Source organism: Gopherus flavomarginatus, chromosome 25 (assembly GCF_025201925.1).
Source record: "Gopherus flavomarginatus isolate rGopFla2 chromosome 25, rGopFla2.mat.asm, whole genome shotgun sequence".
Classification (NCBI taxonomy): domain Eukaryota; kingdom Metazoa; phylum Chordata; order Testudines; family Testudinidae; genus Gopherus; species Gopherus flavomarginatus.
In genome coordinates, this window is record NC_066641.1 from 8,505,992 (window position 1) to 8,528,804 (window position 22,813).

General features: G+C 57.7%; 1 protein-coding gene and 1 long non-coding RNA gene across 2 annotated transcripts in view; one reads left to right on the forward strand and one right to left on the reverse strand.

Annotated features, from left to right (window-relative positions):
• The window catches only part of PPP1R9B (protein phosphatase 1 regulatory subunit 9B), an 82,959-nt gene that overhangs the window by 38,920 nt on the left and 21,226 nt on the right, over window positions 1–22,813 (forward strand). The window contains exons 7-11 of the mRNA XM_050935367.1: window positions 517–570; window positions 1,578–1,807; window positions 3,031–3,127; window positions 4,960–5,011; window positions 18,534–18,640. Coding sequence (XP_050791324.1) covers window positions 517–570; window positions 1,578–1,807; window positions 3,031–3,127; window positions 4,960–5,011; window positions 18,534–18,640 — 540 coding nt within the window. The remainder of the gene's footprint in view (window positions 1–516; window positions 571–1,577; window positions 1,808–3,030; window positions 3,128–4,959; window positions 5,012–18,533; window positions 18,641–22,813) is intronic.
• On the reverse strand, window positions 6,806–7,447 carry LOC127040512 (uncharacterized). The gene is made up of 3 exons (XR_007771447.1): window positions 7,349–7,447; window positions 7,213–7,315; window positions 6,806–6,911 (listed from the first exon to the last, which is right to left on the reverse strand). It is a non-coding gene; the product is annotated as an uncharacterized LOC127040512 (long non-coding RNA).

Genomic DNA, 22,813 nt, shown 5'->3' on the forward strand with positions numbered 1-22,813 from the left:
CAGCCATAGGATCCCAGAGCACTGACCAGGGGCCATGGCCCAGATCTCCAGGAGAGCTCTGCGCAGAGAGTACCAACCCCTCTTCTAGCACTCCGGCCCTGCCAGCCTGATTCTCCTCTCCCACCAGTGCTGCTCCACTGGGGTCGGGAGAGTCACGGTAATGCAAAGGCAGCTGAGGCTAGAGGAGAACTGGCGCCTCAGCACCTTGTGCTGAAGTGCAGCCACCTCTGAGGTGGAGCACACTGTTGCATCACCACACAGCAACGGCCCCCGACAGTTGAGGGCAGGGATCTGGTCTCCCGCTGACACTGCGCGGTGTTGTGTGCATGGGGGGGATTCACTGCAGCACCATGTCATGTACCCTGGTGGGGGTGTTGCCAGGACTCTGGGGTTCATACCTTGACTCTAAGGGAAATTTACTGCTTGCAAGTGGCCAGGGCAGAGGGCGCCAGGGCAATGGCTAGGGCTGGCATCTCCCTGAATGCAGGGCGTAACCGCTCCGTTGCTCTCTGTCAGCTCCAGATCAAACATGCCGTCACCGAGGCCGAGATCCAGCAGCTGAAGAGGAAGGTGAGCTGCGGAGAAGGGGCCGTGTGTGTGGTGGTGGGAGGGTCCCCTCCTTGGGCTCCCTGGTCCCGTCAGGCTTCCCCTACCGGATCCCGGCCAGACTGGGCTGCTGGCACCTCCTTACTCTTCTGTTCCCTCCTTTCCCCTACCCGGCATGGGCTCTGTCTGCTCTGTCGTGGGCCCTTCTGCTTTCCTCCTCGCTCTCAGTGTGCCCCGTTGTTTGCACTGCCCAGTGATGCACAGGCGTGGAGAGACACAACCGCACGTGCACACACGAGCATGCACAGACACCCCACCGCACATGCTGACATCACACTCACACTAGCGCACAACCGCACACACAGACAGAACCAGTCAAGCATAAGCTCACACGCAAATACCCCCACACAACTACATATGCAGCACACAAAGACATACACAAGGATGCACAACCACACACCGAGACACGCACACACAGAGACACAAGCACACACACAGATATGTAACCATGTGCCTAGATACAACACCGCTCAACCAGACACACAGAGAGACAAGCGCATGCAGAGAGACACAAGCACCCACACAGATACACAAACACGTGCATAGATACAACACCGCACAACCAGACACAACAGAGAGAAGCACACACAGAGACACAAGCACACCCACAGATGAACAACCATGTGCAGAGATACAACAGCACACAACCAGACACACAGAGAGGCAAGCGCACTCATAGCGACACAAGCACAAACACGCAGACACACAACCATGCGCTGAGATACAACAGCTCACAACCATGCACTCAACCAAAGACACACGTCCACAGCACCAAAGAGACACAAACACACACCCATGCTTCTCCCAACACTCCCTGCTTCTGGGGTGCATGTGCTCCCCCATCCCCTGCCCCACGCAGCCCCTCTCTCCCCAAATGCCCCTCATCTCCCCTCCCCCTACCTGTCTCCCCCCAGCACAGTCTCCCTTACCCCTCTTCCCCTCACCCTGTGCGCTGTGGTCTCTGCTCCCAGCTGCAGTCCATTGAGCAGGAGAAGGCTCGCTGGCGAGCCGAGAAGGCCCAGCTGGAGCAGAGCGTGGAGGAAAACAAGGAGAGGATGGAGAAGCTGGAGGGTTATTGGATGGAGGCCCAGAACCTGTGCCAGGCAGTGGATGAGCACCTGAAAGAGACTCAAGCCCAGTACCAGACCCTGGAGCGGAAATACAGCAAGGCCAAGCGGCTCATCAAGGAGTATCAGCAGAAGTAAGGCCGTTCTCTCTATCCCCTGTGGATCTCCCAGATCCCCATCCCCTATGGATCTCCCAGGACTAGTGATCCCAGATCCCCATCCCCTATGGATCTCCCAGGACTACTGATCTCAGATCTCCATCCCCTATGGATCTCCCAGGACTACTGATCCCAGATCCCCGTCCTCTATGGATCTCCCAGGACTACTGATCCCAGATCCCTATCCCCTATGGATCTCCCAGGAATAGTGATCCAAGATCCCCATCCACTTCGGATCTCCCAGGACTACAGATCTCAGATCTCCATCCCTTTTGGAGTTCCTGGGACTAGGATCCCAGATCCCCATCCCCTATGGATCTCCCAGGACTAGTGGTCCCAGATTCCCATCTCTTATGGATCTTCCGGGACTAGCAATCCCAGATCCCCATCCCCTATGGATCTCCCAGGACTAGCAATCCCAGATCCCCATCCTCTATGAATCTCCCAGGACTAGTGGTCCCAGATTCCCATCTCTTATGGATCTCCCGGGACTAGCAATCCCAGATCCCCATCCCCTATGGATCTCCTAGGACTAGTTGTCTCAGATCTCCATCCCTTATGGCTTTCCTGGGACTAGGATCCCAGATCCCCATCCCCTATGGATCTCCCAGGACTAGGATCCCAGATCCCCATCTCTTATGGATCTCCCAGGACTAGCAATCCCAGATCCTCATCCCCTATGGATCTCCCAGGACTGTGATCCCAGATCTCCATCCCTTATGGATTTGCTGGGACTAGGATCCCAGATCCCCATCCCCTATGGATCTTCCAGGGCTAGCAATCCCAGATCCCTGTCCCCTATGGATCTCCCAGGACTAGTGGTCCCAGATCTCCATCCCTTATGGATTTCCTGGGACTAGGATCCCAGATTCCCATCCCCTATGGATCTCCCAGGACTAGTGATCCCAGATCCCCATCCACTGTGGATCTTGCAGGACTACAGATCTCAGATCCCCATCCCCTATGGATCTCCCAGGGCTGGCAATCCCAGATCCCTGTCCCCTATGGAACTCCCAGGACTAGTGGTCCCAGATCCCCATCTGTTACAGATCTCCCAGGACTAGCAATCCCAGATCCCCATCCCCTATAGATCTCCCAGGGATGGGGATCTGTATCCTGCCCAGTTCAGAGAGTCCCTCGGGTTAGGTGCTGGAGCAGCAGCCGGGCTCTGGCCTGACTGCTCACCCCATCCCCCACAGGGAGATCGAGTTCCTCAAGAAGGAGACGACCCAGAGGCGCGTCCTGGAGGAGTCTGAGCTGGCCCACAAGGAGGAAATGGACAAGCTCCAGGAGAAGGTGGGCACCAAGGACCAGGATACGGGGTTCCCCTGAGGCAGCAGAGCAGGCGATGGCAGAGGAGAGGGGCCCTGGCTGTGACTGAACGGCTCGGACGGGGACTTCCAGTGGACCAGAGCTGGCTATGGCAGGAGCAGGGGGTGGGGCAAGGAGTGGGCTCCATTTGCCTCCTCTGCCTTCTCCATGACAGCGTGGGCTTGATTCCCTTTGTCTGGTGGCCCGGTGCGATGGGCACTGGGGCACGCCGGATCCTGCGTTGGATGTCAAGGCACGCCGGATCCTGCATCGGTGCTGGTCACACTGGATCCCGCAGTGGGTCACACTGAATCCTGCGCTGGGTGCTGGATCACACCGGATCCAACAGTGGGTCATTCCAGATCCTGCATCGGTGCTGGTCACACTGGATCCCACAGTGGGTCATGCCAGATCCTGCGCCGGGTGCTGGATCACACCGGATCCCACAGTGGGTCATTCCAGATCCTGCATCGGTGCTGGTCACACTGGATCCCATGGTGGGTCACTCTGGATCCTGCGCCGGGTGCTGGATCACATCGGATCCCACAGTGGGTCATTCCAGATCCTGCATCGGTGCTGGTCACACTGAATCCCATGGTGGGTCACTCTGGATCCTGCGCCGGGTGCTGGATCACATCGGATCCCACAGTGGGTCATGCCAGATCCTGCGCTGGGTGCTGGATCACACTGGATCCTATAGTGGGTCGTGCCAGATCCCGCACCAGGTGCTGGATCACACCAGATCCCACAATGGGTCACACCGGATCGTGTGTCAGGTGCTGGATCACACCGGATCCCACAGCGGACCATGCTGGATCCTGTGATGGGTGATGGATCACACCAGATCCCATAGTGGGTCACACCGGATCCCATGCTGGATGCTGGATCACACTGGATCCCGTGCTGGGTCACGCTGGAGCCTGCATTGGTGCCCAAGTCAAGACTCCAGGGCACTGTTTTGCAGCTGAACATCCGTGTGTGTGTGTGCATGTCTGTGAGGAGGGGTTCCCTGCTGCAGAGGATGGGATGGTCAGGTAGCATGGGCCCATGGGGGGGCATCAGAGGCTTGCAGCCCCTCTCCTAGGGTTCCCTGTGCTCGCAGTGATTGCTCTGATTGGCTCCGGCTTGGTACTGTGACTTCTCTCTCTCTCCCCGGGGAGTGGCTGCAGCCCTCCGCTGCGGTGCAGGCACAGCGCCCCCCGTTGGGCAGCGTGGGTGCAGGCAGGCAGACGCCCCGATTGTAGCTCAGCAGGAGACATAGTGACGTTTGTCTGCCCTGCCCCTGCCACGCTCATGCCTGGTTCTGCAGGGAACCTGGCAAAGCCGCTGCTCCCGCACCCGGGCACACGGAGGGGGAGCTGCTGCTGGAGGGGGCCGAGGTGGGACGCAGGCGCCCCTGCGTCTTGCTGCCCCGCCGGGCTGCAGGCCGGGTGCGTTTTCAGTCCTGAGCAGGGGGGAGGGGTCGCGGTACAGGACCCAGGAGGCAGAGCTGGGTGGGCACGGAAATCGGGCTTCACACTTGCTCCTACTCTCACCCCTTCCTCGCTGCCCCCCCCAACCCCCACCTTGGAAGACACTGCCTGGTGCAGAGCAGCTGATGGCTTCCCAAGAACCCCCTCCCTCCTCCGCACCCACCCCCTCAGCAGTGACCCCCTGCATCCACCCCCGCAGCAACCCCCGCATCAGCCATCCCCTTCCCCCCCGTCACCTCTCAGCTTTCCCCCCACATCCCCCCTCCTGCGCCCCGAAAGCCCCGGCCTCGGGACGGCCCCGCTGTTTCTCTGCCTGAGACGTTTATCCCTTTGTGTGTTTTTCAGATCTCTGAACTGGAGGGGAAGCTGCAGACCTTGAAAATTTCAAACCCGACTTAAAACAAACACAAACATGAAGCAATCTTTGGGGAGGAGGGACACTTTCTCCTTAACCCCGCCCCCACACCCCCGTTTTGCCGCTGCTCCTTCCCCGCCCTCCCACCCCTTGCCGCCTTCATAGAGGGGTGAGGAAGAGACATGAAATCGAAACCACTATGAAAGGAATAATAATGATCCCTCCTTCCCCCCTGGCCTTCCTTTGGGGGGAGAGAGAGAGGGGGGAGGAGGGCTGGGGCTGGGAGAGGGGGGGCTCTGGGATTGGCTGGCTGGGTCCCAGCTCGCCTGGAGGGGGCAGTATGGGGAATGTCTCTGGGACAGGGGACCCCTCGTCAATTTCTGTTCCTCATGTGAGTCTCGTGTTAATTTGATGGATGCAATTTTTGGCGGGGGCGGGGGATTTGTTCTGCCTGTGTATCCCCCCGCCCCCAACACCCACCCACCTCTTCCCACCGAGGAGCCTTTCCAGCCAACTTCCCGGCTTGGGATCGGTGACAGCTCACCTGCCAACCACGCCGCATCCTCCCGAGGCCTCCGGGGAAGGGCTTTGCGGGCAGCACCCCCCTGTGCAGAGGGGGGGCAGGCGAGCCGGCCCGAAGCTCACCCCTTGGTGGAAGGACTCTCTTGGGGAGGCCGGATCTCTTCGTTGGCCCATCCTCGGGGCAGTCCATTGTGCTCTGTGTTTCGTGCACTGGTGGGAAGCGTGGCTGCGTTTGAGATCTCGGCCCAGTGCTGGGCAGTATCTGGGACCCTGGAAGGCAGACAAGCAACTGGCTCTGGGACAGGAGGCCCGGGGCACTGCTGGCAGGGACGGGTTATGCCTGTGGGCGACACCCCGGATAACTTCAGGGCCCAGCGCCTTGGCCTCTCCTGCGAGTCTGTCCTGGAGGATTTCAGGAAATGACAACGAGCTTCCAGCTGAGCTAACACCTCCCCAGACAGCATGGGGCAGGGGGGAGATCCTGGAGCAGAGACACCCCCACCCCCGGGGAGCAGCCGTCAGGGGAAAGACCTTGGGCATCTGCCTCTTGCCCCACAGCTGGATGGATACAGTGACCCACGGGCTGTGGGGTGGGGCTTGCTCCTTCCCAGACCCAACGCCAGCGCTCGATGGGAGGAAAACCACGACGGGAAGTGGCCCCAGCCAAGACTTTTCCGCACTTGGCTCCGCAGAGGCAGCAGGGAGCGCGGGCTGTGGCTGGCTTCCAGCTGCAGGAGGAGCCGGTGGGAGGGAGCCCGGGGGGTCACACTGAGTTTCTTTGCTCTGGAGGGGAGGGGGAGCAAATGATCCAGATGCAGGCCATGGGCAGCAGAGTACTGCCCCAAGGTGACTAATTGGGGTCAGACTTGGACTGGCATCAAGCAGTGCACGTGGGAATTGCCACGCTCACAGCACGCACGGGCCTGGCACTGGCGCGCTCACACCCATAGACGGGATGGGGGCACTGGCACACACACCCGTGCATGGGTTGGGGGCACTGATGCGCTGACACCCGTGCACGGGATGGGGGCACTGATGTGCTGACACCTATGCATGGGATGGGGACACTGGCACTCACACCCGTGCATGGGATGGGGGCACTGGTGCACTCACACCTGTGCATGGGATGGGGGCACAAGTCTGCTCACTCCCATGCGTGGAAAGGGGCACTGGTGCGCTTGCACCCATGCACGGGATGGGGCACTGGTGTGCTCACACCAATGCGTGGGTTGGGGGCACTGGTGTGCTCTCACATGCACAGGATGGGGGCCCTGGTGCGCTCACACCCATGCGTGAGTTGTGGACACTGGTGCTCACACATGCACAGGATGGGGGCCCTGGTGTGCTCACACCCATGCGTGGGTTGTGGGCACTGGCGCAGTCACACCCATGGATGGGATGGGGGCACTGGTGCTCACACCTGTGCTCGGGATGGGGGCACTGACGCTCAAACCCATGTGTGGGATGGGGGCACTGACGCTCACAGCCGTGCGCAGGATGGGGGCACTGGTGCGCTCACACCCATGCACGGGTTGGGGGCACTGGTGCGCTCACACCCATGTGCAGGATGGGGGCACTGGCGCTCACACCCATGTGCGGGATGGGGGCACTGATGCTCACACCTGTGCACGGGATGGGGGCACTGGCGCTCACACCCATAAGCAGGATGGGGGTACTGGCGCTCACACCCATGTGCAGGATGGGGGCACTGATGCTCACACCTGTGCACGGGATGGGGGCACTGGCACTCACACCCATAAGCAGGATGGGGGCACTGGCACACTCACACACCTGTGCACGGGATGGGGGCACTGGTGCTCACACCTGTGCACGGGATGGGGGCACTGGCGCTCACACCCATGCCCACGGACGTGGCACCCATTTAACCTCCCCACTGTCTGGCCTAGTTTAGTTACATCTGTGCCATTGTCTCATGTTGCCAAAGCCTCAGGCTCAAGCCTCCTTCCTTCCTGTTCATTTTTCTTTCTTTTCCTGCCCACTCCTGCAGCGCCTCCTTTCCACCTCTGGCCAGACGGGCGCTTTTCTTTCAGGCACACGGGGGAGGTGGGGAGGAAGCCCCCAGCTCCCCTTTATTTCTAGGGCGAGGGGAAAAGAGGTAGGAATGTCCCCAGAGCCTTGTGAGAAGTGACCCCTCGGTGTCCCCCTCTGAGCCGGCGGGCGGCCTCGGGTGCCCCGTTCCTGAAGAGTTTGGAGGGACGATGCTGCTGAGCTGGGCCCTGGCCCTGATCTCGCCCCCGGCAGGGCATAGCCAGTCCAAGCGAAAGGTGTCCTGCATCGCCAGGCGCACACACACACACACACACGGACAGGATTGCACGGGCACCACCGGGAGACGTGTCTTTGGGCCGACACAGCCCATCCCTCCCCTCATGTAAAGGCCGGACGAGGGGTTTTTTTTTAAGCGATAACAAGAACAAAGGAAAATAAATACGTTTGCAAAACCACACGATTGCTTTTAAAAATTGTAAATAAAAAAAACCAACAACCGCAGTATTTATACGTGGCCGGGACAATTGTTTTCCTTTGGAAGCTGGAGATTGCCAGGAGTAGGGGGAGGTTTATTAACTTCTCACCCCCACACTGTCTAAGAAGGAGCAACAGGGTCCAGCCAACCCCTCGCCCTGGTGGCCCTTCCGGGTGTAAACTGGCACTCATCCTTGCCGCTGCCCCAAAAGGCTCAGTCTCCAACAGTGACTGGATGTGAGGGCGTCGGGAGCCATATCCCTGACCGGGCCGGGCTGGTGTGGAGTTGGGAGCACACTGGATGGGCAGGTCAATGCAGAATAGACCCACCGGCGAACCCCTCTTGGGATTGCGCAGAGCAACGGGCTGCTTGTGAAACGGACGGATAAAAAAATGGCAAGGCGACGTGGGCCAAGGACACAGGGACATCATGTGGGATGACAGACCGATGGGAAATTGTCTTAAATTTTTATTTAATCTCCTTACACACGTATCAATGTGTATGTATATAATATATATATATATATGGATGGATGGATTGTTTCTGGTTTTGTATTGCAATGTCCTCGCATTGGATCATATCAAATACAGGCCCTCGTTGTCCCTGTGGCTCCGTTATTCAAATGGCTGATCTCAACGGGCACGGGGTGTGCGTGGGATCAAGGGGAGGACTTGTGTCTGCTCCCCAGCACCCCCTGGGGCTGGCGTGAGGAGCGGTGTTCGGCCGCCTGGGGCTGGAAAGGCCCCACGTTATGTGGTCGGAGGTGTGAACGTAGTGGGTTCATTTTGGGGGCCAGATGAGGGAGAATCTACCAGGGCAGCGTTCTGCATGGCGGCTTGAGCAGGATGAATGTGAATGGGGATCAGATTGGTCAGGGGCGGCTATTAGCCAGGATGGGAGGGCTGGTGCCCCTCTGTTTGCCAGAAACAATGAACGACAGGGAATGGATCACTTGATGATTCCCTGTTCTGTTCATTCCCTCTGGGGCACCTGGCACTGGCCACTGTCAGAAGACAGGTACGGGGCTGGATGGACACCCTTGGGCCTCAGTTTTTATGTTCCTAGTGTCCTGGGGAGTGTACAGTCAGAGGTATATATTCCTGTGGTGTCTGCTTGTGAGCATACAGCAGAACCTCCGTTACAAACACCTCGGGAATGGAGGTTCGTAACTCTGAAATGTTCGTAACTCTTAGGTTTCTTCTTTCAAAAATTTGCAACTGAACATTGACTTAATACAACTCTGAAACTTGACTGTTCAGAAGATGCTGCTTTGGGGTTTTTTAGTAGTTTACGTTTACGGGGGGGTTGGGGGTTGTTTTTTTTCTCTCTGCTGCTCCCTGGTTTCATACTTCTGGTTCCAAATGAGGTGTGTGGTTGACCGGTCAGTTCGTAGCTCTGGTGTTTGTCACTCTGAACTGCTCCTGGATGTTTAAATTCTATAGCTGGTGCTCCTTCATCCACACAAGTCCCCGGATCCATGTCACGAACAGCCCAGGTTCATGGTGGTGCATGTTCTGGGCTGGACGGTATCGGATTAAGGACAGCATGATGAATGACCTCCTATTTCTCCTCCGCCCCCGAAAGAAACTGAACAGGGATTCAAAGGGCCGCTCCTGAGGGTAGTATAACATATCATCCCAGGGGACGGTGGGAAGGGAGAGAAGGCCCGGACAGTCCTCAGCAGGATTTGGGATTGGCTTTAAGCTCTCAAAAACCAGGTGCGTTGTTCATTCTCCAGCAGTGCAGAAGACCAGAAATCCCAGAGACACCTCCCCAAAGTAGCCCTTCTCAAAAACCTCTTAGCTCAATGTTTCTCAGCCTTTTTGATACCAGGGACTGGCTTGCTGCCTTCTTTCAGGGAGATCTCGGGGAGTGGCGCTGGTTCACGGACCGGTCCTTGAGAAACGCTGCCTTAGATGATTCTGGTCAGAATCCACCCGTTAACATCGGTTGCCCTGCGGATGCGCCCCAGAGAGGGTGGAACGTGGCTGGCACGTCTCAGCATGGGAATGGGAGGATGGATTCCTATGGGCATGAACCAGCCTCTCCCTGATGGGGGCCGGATGGATATTTCCCCTTGGACAGAGCCTGTAACTGCCAACTGCTGGGTTCTTACTCCTTCCTCTGGAGCAGCCGGTGCTGGGTAATGTCAGACCGACTCGTAGCAGGCATGGGCCGATGGTGTGATCCAGTCCGGCCATGTCTGTGTTCCTAGGGAGAATTCTGGGAGAGGGGGCAGGGGGGACAGGCCTGCAGGGTCTACAAGGATATGGGGCAGGAGAGAGAGGGGCCTTGACTGGTTTATCCCAAGCTCCCTGCCTGCCAGGTTCATGCTCCCCTTCTAGTGCCTTGCAGCATCCAAACTGCTGCTGTCCTGCCCCCCACCCCGTGGTTCCTTGCCTCTGCTTTTGGGAGCTGGACCTCAAAGCATATGTGCTGCTCATTCCTCCAGCTCCCTGGGGCCCCAGCCATACACCCCACATGTGTGTGTGGGGGGGAATGGGGTAAATTGATGCTGGTTTGCTCTGATCTTTCGCTTTTCTTTTTAATGACTTCTTTGCTGGTCGTTAGTTAGTCTTGTTTGTTACTGACCTAAACACTGTGTTTGTGGAGCCTGGTAACACAGGTGTACGGGAGATCTTCCGGGGTGGGAGCCGTGTGTGTGTGTTGGGGCGGGAGGGCTGCACCTGGGTATGTGTTTGGGCATGCGTGTGTGCATACCTGCATGTGGGCATTTGTGTGAGCATGTGCACAGCTGTGTACATATGTGTGTGAAATGGAAGCCTGCCCCTTGACGGGCCCAGGAGGCTTGGGCCAGCCAGCCCTAGTGAATCAGCCAGGCCAGTGCCAGAATTAGCTGCCTCCCAGCTGAGGGACCAGGACTGATGGGGCAAGGGAGGCACCTCTGGACGGGCTGAGAACCGAGTCCAGGAGCCGGGCTGCAGGGAGCCCAGAAGGGTTGAGAACCGAGTCCAGGAGCCGGGCTGCAGGGAGCCCAGACAGGCTGAGAACCGAGTCCAGGAGCCGGGCCACGGGGAGCCCAGACGGGCTGAGAACCGAGTCCAGAAGCCAGGCTGCAGGGAGCCCAGGCGGGCGGAGAACTGAGTCCAGGAGTCAGGCCGTGGGGAGCCCAGACGGGCTGCGAACCGAGTCCAGGAGCAAAGCTGCAGGGAGCCCAGACGGGCTGAGAACCGAGTCCAGGAGCCAGGCCGCGGGGAGCTCAGGCGGGTGGAGAATGAGTCCAGGAGCCAGGCCGCAGGGAGCTCAGGCGGGCGGAGAACTGAGTCCAGGAGCCAGGGCCCAGGTAGCCCAGATGGGCTGAGAACCGAGTCCAGGAGCCAGGGCCCAGGTAGCCCAGATGGGCTGAGAACCGAGTCCAGGAGCCAGGTCGCGGGGAGCCCAGGCAGGCGGAGAATGAGTCCAGGAGCCAGGGCCCAGGTAGCCCAGACGGGCTGAGAACCGAGTCCAGGAGCCAGGGCCCAGGTAGCCCAGACAGGCTGAGAACCAAGTCCCGGAGCCAGGCCGCGGGGACCCCAGACGGGCTGAGAACCGAGTCCAGGAGCCAAGGCCAGCGCTTCCATTTAGGCGACGTAGGTGGTCGCCTAGGGCACTAGGATTTGGGGGGCGGCATTTTGCCACCCTCGGCAGCAATTCGGCTGCGGGGGGTCCTTCCGCGCTCTGGGTCTTTGGTGGCAATTCTGCGACGGGTCCTTCACTCGCTCTGGGACCCACCGCCAAAGTGCCCCGACGACCAGGAGCCGCGGAAGGACCCTTGGCCGCAGAATTGCCACCAACAACCAGGAGTGCGGAAGGACCCCCGCCTAGGGCGCCAAAAACCCTGGCGCTGCTCCTGCCAGGAGCCAGGCCACAGGGAGCCCAGACAGGCTGAGAACTGAGTTGAATCCGAGGAGTCTCAGTTCAGACCCTCAGGTGTTTAACTTCATTCCCCAGGTTCTTTGTATTACAGCAGCCCCGAGAGCTGGGTGCTGTATAGAGACAGGGACGAATCCCTGCCCTGGGGCACTTGCAATCAGAACAGACAATGGGTGGGAGGGGAAACTGAGGCACAAAGAGGCGAAAGTGACTGGCCCAGGGTTATCCTGTAGCTCTGTGGAAGAGAATCCAGCTCACCTGAGTCCCAGTTCAGTGCTCTACCCAAGTGGTTCTCAACCAGGGGTACATGAGGGGTGTTCCAGGGGGTACATCAGCTCAGTTTTACAACAACCTACATAAAAAGCACTAGCAAAGTCAGCAGGGCCGGTGCAAGGATGTTTTGCACCCTAGGCAAAACTTCCATCGTGCGCCCCTCCATGCTGCCCCTGAGGCGCCCCTCCCCGTGGCAGCTCCCCCCCCCGAGGTGCCCCCCTTGCGGCAGCTCCCCACCCCCCACCCTCTGCCCTGAGGCACCCCCCCACCCCAGCCCAGCCCTGCTCCACGCACGAGCACCAGCACCCCGAGCACGTGGCTGCTTCACTTCTCCCGCCTCCCAGGCTTGCGGCACCAATCAGCTTAGGCATCGCAAGCCTGGGAGGCTGGAGAAGTGAGGCAGCCACGTGCTCGGGGAGAAGGCAGGGCAGGGTGAGCTGGGGTGGGGAGTTCCCCGGCGTGCCACCTCCCCTTACTTGCTGCAGGCAGCCCTCCCCGCGCTCCCCTGCCCCAGCTCCTTCCGCCTAAATGCTGGCAGCAACAAGGGCAGCCGGAATCCGGCCGCCGCAGTCGCTGCCAAAGAAACTGGCGCCTCCCAAATCGGTCGCCTAAATGGTTGCACTGGCCCTGGAAGTCAGTACCAACTACAATTTCATACAGACAATGACTTGTTTCTACGGCTCTCTAGACTCTACACTGAAATGGAAGGACAATTGTTATGTTCCACTGGATTTATTGGATAATCACACGGTGAAAGTGAGAACATCAGCAATTGTTCAGTAACCGCCTGGGGCTGTGACACTTGTGTATTTTTAGGTCTGATTTTGCAAGTCATTTTTAAGTGAGGTGAAACTCAGGGGTGCGCAGGACCAATCAGACTCCTGCCAGGGGCCCAGCAGTCTGGGAAGGTTGAGACCCCCCTGCTCTGCCCGCTACGTCATGCTGCCTCCTGCCTGCCTGGGCGTCGCTGCCCCAGCAATGCCACGTGCCCCTATTCTGCGTCTTTCTCACCATGGCGGTTGGCAGAGCAGTGCCTGGCACCCCAGGGCGTCTTCTGGAGCCGTTGTTCTTTGCGCCGCCGCAGGGAGGGCCAGGTGACATCGCTAGATCTTCACCGGAGGCTCGTTCTGAAGCATAGATACTGGAACCAGGGGTGCTGGGGATGCGGCAACACCCCCTGGCTGGAAGTGGGTTCCATCATATACAAATTTCACAGCTGAGTTCAATGGCTGTCAGCACCCCACCCCACTGTACACATTGTCCCAGCCCCCCTCTTCCGAAGCTGCTGTAACTAAATGGATCACAAAAAGGGAGAGAAGATGCACTGGTGCGACGAATTCCGGCCATGTGACAGACCAGCGTGTTTCTGCGGGCACAACTCCGTGAGTGTGCTTGGTGTGCGAGCGATTGGCTGAGCGCCTGTGTGGGAGTGAGCTACTGGACTCTGTGTGTGCAAGCGAGCCTGAGCATGTGTGCGACTGGAACACACACACACAAACACCAAAATCTCAGCCAGTCACCTGCCTCCTCAAGTGAGTCTTCTGACTTTCAAGCCGGACGATTGGTATGAGGATCGGGGGCTGTTAAGATGGAGACTGCTCGTGCTAGGCTGAGCACCACCAGAGATCGGGGTAGTTAGGACGCTCCCATCCCTGTGGGGCTGATGGAAACGCGTTCAGTTGCGATCTTTTTGTTCTGTGTTTGTACCACGCCTGATACAATGGGGTCCCACTCTAGAACTGGGCTCCTAGGCTCTATGGTGAAACAGATCATCATAATAAGTAGCGGGAGAAGGAAGAGCTGGTCTGCTGGGTCTCCTCTGCTGGCTTCTAAGATTACATGAGTTCTTGCTGAGTTATTTTTCCATTGCATTTTTATTGCATCACCTATTTATTTCCTGTCGCATTTTTGTTCCTTATCTCGGGAGCCTGCGTCCTGTCCTAGGAGTTAAGCTGCTGTTGAGGAAGGCACGTGCAGAATAAAATTAAGATTCAATGATCATTAAAGCTGGGCAGGACTTTTTCAACAAAATATTTTTTTTCATCAGAAAATGTCTGTTTGTCAGAGCTGAAACTGTTTGCGGGAAAGGCTCGGTTTGGACTCATTTCGAAAAAAGACATTTTAAAAAGTTTTTGGGGAAAAAAGAGTTTGTTTTTCAGTTCAAAGCCATTTTTCATTTAGAAACATACATTGATTTAAGGTAAAAAAAAAAGTATCCTTCAGTTGACCTGATCCCATTTTTTAAATTTTATTTTATTTTCTGTTCTTGAAAAACTTCCAAGATTTTGATTTTTCATCCCCATCTGGAATGGGAAAATATTTCAACAACTCTCATGCAGAAACTAGTTTTCCACCTGGCTATAGTTATAATGTCTTTTCAAAGTGCCCCTCACCATCGTATCTGGGCAGGTCCTGTCCCTTTCAATTGAACATGCCTGGGGTGATGGTGGGGGTAGTGGGATGTCCTGGCTGCTGCGGCGATCTCCGTGTCAGAAGCGACATGCGTGCCAACCTGAGATTTGTTTCTAACCATTTCTGCCACATCATAACCCCCCAGTAACATGAGCAGGAACAGCGCTCTCCTGACTGCTATGCCCGGCTGTTTGACACGGGCACTGGGAGTGAGAGTGGCTGGCACGGGGACCGCTGCCTCCCACTGCCCTACTTTCTGCAGTCGGGTTTGTGAAGGCACCAGACCGTGCCCATGCTGTCTCCAGTCCTCCCCCAGGCTGGCAGCCTCCTTGCTGTGCCTGCTGGAGCCAGGAAGCTCTGTGTGTGCATGAGAGAGAGATTGTGTGTGAATGTGTATTTGGATTAAAACACGCACAGCGCCCTGGACGTGCACCAACATGTTGCTAATCCAGGCAGTGCTGCTACTGCTGCTGTAGGGGTGGCAACCTGGGATTCTGCTGCCCCAGGGAGGGGCAGAGATGGGGGGCTGGGTGGCTGCCTCATTTTCTAGCCCAGCAGCAAAGTGCAAAGGGGCCACCTGCAGGCCCTGGGGTAAGCTGATGAGAGCACAGCTCGGGTCTTAGGGTCTTCACTCGAATCCGTTCTGCTCCCCCCCCCCGGGATGGGACAGCCTCTTCATCGCTCACTCCAGGAGAGGCCCATCTCTGCCCAAGTCCCAGGACCCCTCCCCGACTCCCCATCCCTTGTGATGGCAGATTCTTGCCACCATCTCAAAGATCTGCCCCACCCTCATCAGCACTGACCCCCCCTACCCCTTCCCCGCTGCTCAGACAGTGTCCCCAGCCTCACCTGTCTTGCCCCAGCCTCACCTGTCTCACCCCAGCCACACCTGTATCACTCCAGCCTCACCTGTCTCATCCCAGCCTCACCTGTATCACCTCAGCCTCACCTGACTCATCCCAGCCTCACCTGTCTCTCCCCATCCGCACCTGTATCACCCCAGCTGCCCAGCCTCACCTGTATCACCCCAGCTGCACCTGTCTCACCCCAGCCGCACCTTCCAGCCACTGGTGTCTCTGTGCTGATGGCCCCTGGTGCCCCAGGCAGGGACCCACCTTCCTGAATGCAACCACTAGCCCCTCCTAAAACCCCCTCTTGACTCAATGAAACGTGAATTGAAAATCCCTATTTTCTAGGCCTCTCTTCTCCCAGGATGGGGCCAGCTCTGGGCCTCTCTAACCCCAGGATGGGGCCGGCTCTGGGTCTCTCTTCCCCCTGGGATGTGAACAGCTCTGGGCATTTCTCCCTTTGGGATGTGACCGGCTCTGGGTCTCTCTTCCCCCTGGGATGAGGCCGGCTCTGGGCCTCTCTTCCGCCGGGATGTGGCCGGATCTGGGTCTCTCTTCCCCCTGGGATGTGACCGGCTCTGGGCCTCTCTCCCCCCGGGATGTGACCGGCTCTGGGTCTCACTCCCCCTGGGATGGGGCTGGCTCTGGGCCTCTCTTTCCCCTGGGATGGGGCCGGCTCTGGGCCTCTCTACCCCCAGGATTGGGCCAGTTCTGGGTTTCTCTTTCCCCCGGGATGGCGCCGGCTCTGGGTCTCTCTCTTTCCTCAGGGATGGGGCCGCTCTGGGTCTCTCTCCCGCCGGGATGGGGCCGGCTCTGGGTCTCTCTTACCCCCAGGATGGGGCCAACTCTGGGCCTCTCTCTTCCCTCAGGGATGGGGCCGGATCTGGGTCTTTCTCTTTCCTCAGGGATGGGACCGGCTCTGGGTCTGTCTTACCCCAGGGATGTGACTGGTTCTGGGCCTCTCTTCCCCCCGGATGGGGCTGGCTCTGGGTCTCTCTTCCCCCCTGGGATGGGGCCGGCTCTGGGTCTCTCTCTTTCCTCAGGGATGGGGCTGGCTCTGAGCCTCTCTGCCCTCGGGATGGGGCCGGCTCTGGGCCTCTCTCCCTCTAGGATGGGGCCAGCTCTGGGTCTCTCTTCCCCCCGGGATGGGACTGGCTCTGGGCCTTTTTCTTTCCTCAGGGATGGGGCCGGCTCTGGGTCTCTCTCTCCCAGGGATGTGACTGGTTCTGGGCCTCTCTTCGCCCTGGTATGTGACCGCCTCTGGGCCTCTCTCCCTCCAGGATGGGGCCAGCTCTGGGCCTCTCTCCTCCCGGGATGTGACCGGCTCTGGGCCTCTCTCCCCCCTGGGATGGGGCTGGCTCTGGGCCTCTCTCCTCCCGGGATAGGGCCGGCTCTGGGCCTCTCTTGGCCATAACTCTAAACAGACTTTACTGCGTCCAGGTGAAGAACGTAACAAGGAGCAGAGCAGCCCCAGCCGCGGCCTTGGCCTTGCTGCTGGACCCAGTAGTCTCCTGTGGTTAATAAAATGGCCCCAGACCCGACGCCTTCCAGCTGAATCCGTCTGTCCTGGGAAGAAGCCGGTTTTCTCCTCCCAGGTTCTCGCCTCCATCCCAAGCTCTCCCAGGCAGGAACCTCCTTCCCCCTCCCAAGCCAGGCTCCTGGGAGCTGTCCATTCAGCACCACCAGCCATTCCAGCTCCCGGGAGAGCTTCACCCTTCTCTCCCCTTCCTCCCCACGCAGGGGCGGGGGGGATCACTCCCCTCCGAGGGCCGGTTACGTCAATGGAGATTTGGGGGAGTCCTGGCAAGGTCCAGGTCTCTGAGGTTATTTCTATCTTGTGCCCAGCATGGGTCTCTGCGTGCTAAGTGCTTGGCAAACGCTAGCGAGAGAGACACTCCCTGCCCTGAGGAGCTTCCAAACGAGGCAGCCAGAGGGGAAACTGAGGCACGGAGACGCCAATTGACAAAGCAGAGTCAGGATTAGCACCCAGGTCTCACAGGTCCCAGATCATCACCTCACCCGCCGCATCCTTTTGCCATGCCAACCAATGCCTTTTTCTGCCCAGAATGACACCACCCATCTGCTCCCCCAACCCATGTTGCTCCATCTAGGGACCCCCCCGAACTGCCTTTCAAAACCATGCGAATGGTTTGTGATCCAGGGAACACGCTGGGTTGGCAGCCTGGAGAATAATGTCTCAGGTGGAACCACGCAAGTATACTGGAGTAGTGGGCAGATTATTGGGCTCTGTTCCAGATGAAACCCTAAGGCCCTTCTCTGCCCTTCTCTGCCCCACCTGGGAACTAAAGATCCCACAGAGATTCCTTTTTGTGGGATCAAGGATGTCCCCCCAGTGGATTTAAGAACAAGCAAACACAAGAGTCCCCACCTTCCAGTGCTGCAGAACACTGGCTTCTGTGCTCCAGCCCTGAGGTGGCTGCAATTCAGAGCTGGGTGCTGCAACTGTCTCTAGGCCAGAATGCTCAAACTCAGGTGCATAAAGTCAGTCACTCAAGTCCACACTGAATCAGCCTGATTTCTTCACAGGTGCTGAGCATCATGTCTCCCCTTGCCCCTGGTGGCAGCCGTGGGTGGGCAGCACCTCTGAAAATCAGGCTGTGTTTCGGTGCTGACATAAAGGAGTCGAGCTGGGGGATGCAGGCTGCAAGGCTCTCTGGAAAGCTTTGCTCTTTAAACCTCTGTGAGCCTGTGATTTCTCATTCTCTGCCTCTCTCTTCCCCTCTGCTTCCCCCCTCCCCATCTTTCTGGATCTCCCAACCCCAGGGAATGGCTACATGGTGCCAGTTCAGCACTGCATCACCACATCAGCAGCCCGCCCAGCCCAGCCCAGCCAAGCCAGCAGCTGGGAGACACGGCCAAGGCTGCATCCTCCTTCCCTGACTCCAAGCCAGGCTGCCCGAGCTGCTTCCGGGTTCCTGTGAATCCCCCCCGCCTTTGCCTTCCCCTCCCCCCTTCCCCTCCCCTCCCTCCAGTCCCTGGGACCATCCCAACCTGGAGAATCCAGAGGTCAGTATGAAATTTCTCTCTGCAGCACCTCCCCCCTTGCAGACCTCTCAGGATGCTCCCGCTGCCTCCTTTATCCTCTCCGCTCCCTCCTTGAATTTTTGAAAGCTTGTTGGAGCCAAATAAGGGGGGGGGCAAAAGGAAGAGGGGAGGAGAGCGGGGAACCACAAGAGACGCCTCTGGATCCCAGCATGGACGCAATCGGACGCTGCTAAGGATGCCAGGGACCCCTCGGTGAGTGCGGGTCAATTTCAGCCTGGCCAGCAACATCTCGTGTCAGTTTCAGGGCTGCTTCCTTCGGCTCTGCTGCTCGTTTGGCTGCCGGCTGGGTGGGTTTTTGTGGGGAGGGGAGGTTGTGGGGGGGTCCTTGTTTGTTTATTTCCAGCCCTGCCTGCGTCGAGGCTGCGTGGATCGCAGCGGCTTGTAAGGCTGCAGTCTCGATCCAAATAGTCCCCCCCACCCCGCGCCCCCCCGCCTGTTTTGATGCAACCAGGGGAGGAGAGTGGCGTATTTGGTGTTTTCCTGTCGGTCTGCTCGGGGTGGAAACGGAGCGATGGGGGGCGGGGAGAAGGGGGGGGGTTATGAAGGTGGAAAGTGTCTTCAACAGTGGGGTGTTTATAAACGTATCTGAAAGACTGAGGGGGGGTTGGTTAGAGAGAGAAATGCACATGCAGTTAGCTGTGCTTGGTAGAGTCCAACCCACCCTGGGTTATTAAAATCCCCCTCCCAGCAGGAGGCTAGCAACACTTTAAACATTAATAAGCCGCCCTCCCCCACCCTCCTGTTTTCAATCAATAAATTAATAACCATAATGAAAAAAAAAAACCCACCCGGCTCCTCTCTTCTGAGCCAGCGCTCAGCAGTCGCCTGGGATTTCACTTTAACCCTTCCTGGCCTGGGCTTCTGGAAAGGTAACACGGGTCTAAAATCCAGGCTGCGGTTCAGATTTGAGCCTCTCCGCTCTGGAGTCTGGTGGGGCTGCGTTTCTCCATGGTGGGAAGAGCCTGCCCCATAGCGAGCTGGCTGAAGCAGTGGCCTTCCCTGGATGGGGCTGTGCCAGGGGGTCTGCAGCCCCACAGGCCTGGCTGGGTTCCCAGCCTTGCTCAGATTCAGTGGGATCAGCTGCCTCCTGGGTTGGGTTGGGAGAGTTGGGCCTTTGGCCTGGTCCCTGCTGCGCCTGCCCTGGGCAGGGTCCCACCCTCTCATCTTGGTGGGTTTTATCCCTGGGACTCACTACATCCAGCCTGCCTTCATTCCGCCCTTCATTCCCTGGCTGCCCCGCGCCTCCCTTCTCGCTCGCTCGCCATCTCATTTACGGTCGTTCTTTCCTGCCCCCCGCTCTCCTCCATAGACCCCGATTTCTTTCCTCTTTTCTCCTCACTCCTCTTTCTTCCTCCAGGATCCCACCTCCATCTCTCTCCGTCTTCCCCCTCCCCCCAACATGCACACACTTCCTTTCCCTCCTTTCCACGGGCCTTTTCTTTCTTCATTAGACCAGAGCACTAGGCCCTCGTTGGGTTCGATGGTTCTGCCCTTCTGAGGCATTGGATCCAGGGCTAAAATGGACAGATCTCTCCCCTCTCCCCCCACATGTGCACTCTTCCCCTCTCCGCTTGAACTGAAATTGCCCCATTGCCCCTGGAGGGGGCCCTGGCTAATGCTCTGGCCTCTATCTCAGAACTGACCGGGGGAGGGGGGATGTGTGCGTCTCTAACACCCTCGTGTTCGTATGGCTGGAAGGAGGCTCTCCTAGATGTGACTGTGTGTTGGGTGATTAGTTTGCAGGACCATAATGGAAGTGTCTCTGGAAGGAGGGGACAATTGCCTCTCAGAGCCATCAGACCCCTCTCCAGATCCATTATTTGACACTGGCTTTGGACTCCCACCTCCCCAGCTCTGCCCCCTGAGGTTGGGAATTTGTTCCTTCCCCAAAGCAAGATGGGTTCTGGGAAGCAGTTAGCTGGATGAGAGAGACCCCAGGTGCTGCAGGTAGTGGCGATTCAGCAGGGGGCATTCTCCCCCACCCCCAAGTCTGTACTGACCCCAACGCCCCCACTGGGGGCTTTGGTCACTGCTGCTGGAGGTACTGACACAAAACCAGGGTCCTGAGGCTCTCTGTGGCATTAGAGATCCCCTGGGATTTCCATGGCACTCAAGGAGGCTAGCCCCAGGGCCCTGGTGAAATCCTTGGGCAGGCAGCATCCCGCTCCCTTACATGTGTGCTGCAGCTTTCTGCTGGATCTAGTATTCTTCACTTCCCATCTTAAATGACTGGGCAGGCCTAGCCATGCTGCTGTTTAAAACAGCGGCTGCGCCTCCACCCCAGAGGTGGCTGCATTTCAGTGGCGGATGAAGCGGCTCCATTTGCGAACCACTTTGACACTAAGGGAGCTGCCCAAGATCAATATGAATCGCTGCCAAAGCAGACGTATGAGCCACTGGGCTGTAATTTTCTGTCTCTTTCTGCCTCCCGACTGCTCTTCCTGGGGACTGAAAATCCATAGGCATCGAAAGGTCGCATCTCCCATTGGCGTGCATCCTGGTAACGGTGATGGGAACAACGCAGACCCCATGGGGCATTAGACGCTTCCCTTCTGATAATGCCAAGGAGCCTGCAGCGGGGCAGGGACAGAGGGGAAGGAATTTGGCCCTGCCCTACACTCAGACCTGCAGAGCCCTGGGCCTAACTTCTATACCTGCTCCAGAGGGCTCCTAGGGGCTTTTCAGGGCTGTCAAATCACAGGAGCACAGGTCAACCCTGCCACGCTTCCACCCACCTGGAACGGCCCTGGAATCCCACTTCTGCTCGCTCACCCCCAGCTCACCCCTACACTCATGGGATCTGGGGCCCTCCCTTCTACCTCAGAGCCCCTTGGTACCACCCTCGCTGGGACAATGGGCAACAATGGATTGAGCCTCGCATGTCTAGGGAGTTTGGGGGTGTTGAATTCTATGCCCATCTTGTTTGTGGTGCAGCCAGATCTGTGAGCCTAATCAGTCTTGCCCCTGAAGGTCCCAGATATTAGCCAGAAGGCCCTTTCATCAGATAAAAGAATAGGCCACTTGGTCCGGCTAAGAGGAACTTCTCTTGGAGGAGTTTGACATCCTTTATAAATATGACAGCATTACATCTCCTAACCCCTGCCCCTGGGAGGGGAGATCTTATACATGGGCTTTGCACAATTCAATCTTTTTGCTTTTTAAATCATTTGATGGATATCGATTTTTTAAATGTATTTTTAATTTTTATTAATTTAAATATTCAGTTATGGGAAATTGCAGCATGGGGGGGTTCAGACAATGATGATTTAATGTTGAGATTCAAAAAGTTAAAGCTCTCTAACCATCCCTCCACACATGGTCGGCATCCCCCGTCGAAATGTCTGAAGTAAATATCGGGAAATGAAACGCGAATCCGTTCTCAAGCTGCATTTCCCCTACTTTCCCTAGCTGTACATGTTGATTATTAGCAACGGAAATATTGGGCGTGTCTGCGGCAAAATTGACATTTACCGATAAAAATCGAATCCTTCCAAGACTAATTATATCCATTAAACCCGCGGTTTTCAACCTGTGGTCTGCGGACCCCTGGGGATCTGCAGATTATTTCTATTGGGTCTGCAAAAGGCGGTTGTTCCTATAGAATAGTGGTTTGCAACCTCTGGTCCACACAGATTTACAGCAGGCTCTGTACCGCCACTCAGGCTTTGTTAGGGGTCTGCAAATGAAAAAGGCTGAAACCCACTGCATCAAACAGATGGGGGAAATGAGAGAGGCCCAGTGACTTGTGCAGCATCACACTGTGAACTGGGGGCAGAGCCAGGAATGAAATTCAGGAGTCTCGACTCCCAGCCCCCTGCCCTAACCAGCAGCCCGCATGAGCTGGGATCGCCCCAGAGTCTGGGCTCCCAGTCCCCGGCTCTCACCACTAGAGACACGTTGAAGATTCAGTGTCATATCCCTGCTGCACCCATTTGGGACTGCAGGTTTGCAGATCCAGAGGAGCCCTTAAGAGTAGCATCCTCCTGGGGCAGACAAACCTCCCTGTGGCTGGGTGCTTCTCGCCCTGTGACAGCTTGAGCCTGTGCGAGGGACCTCGCTTCCGCAAGGCGGGTAACTCGTCTGTGAACGTTCGCTCCAGGCTGGGAACAAGGCAGTTGAAGTCCCAACCCAAGGATGGTCTGGTCCACGCATTTCCCGCCAGCAGGGCAGTGGGACTGGCTGGCTCGGAGGATCGCTAAGAGACCGGGGCTATGGCTACACTGTGATTTGACCCCCGTGCCTGGCCCGGGTCAGCTTGCGCTTTGGGACTCTTCCTCCATTGCATGGTCCCAGGGCCTCGAGCTCCAGCCCGAATGGGGCTGTCCCACAGCCCGAGTCAGCTGACATGGGCCGGCCCAGCTGTGG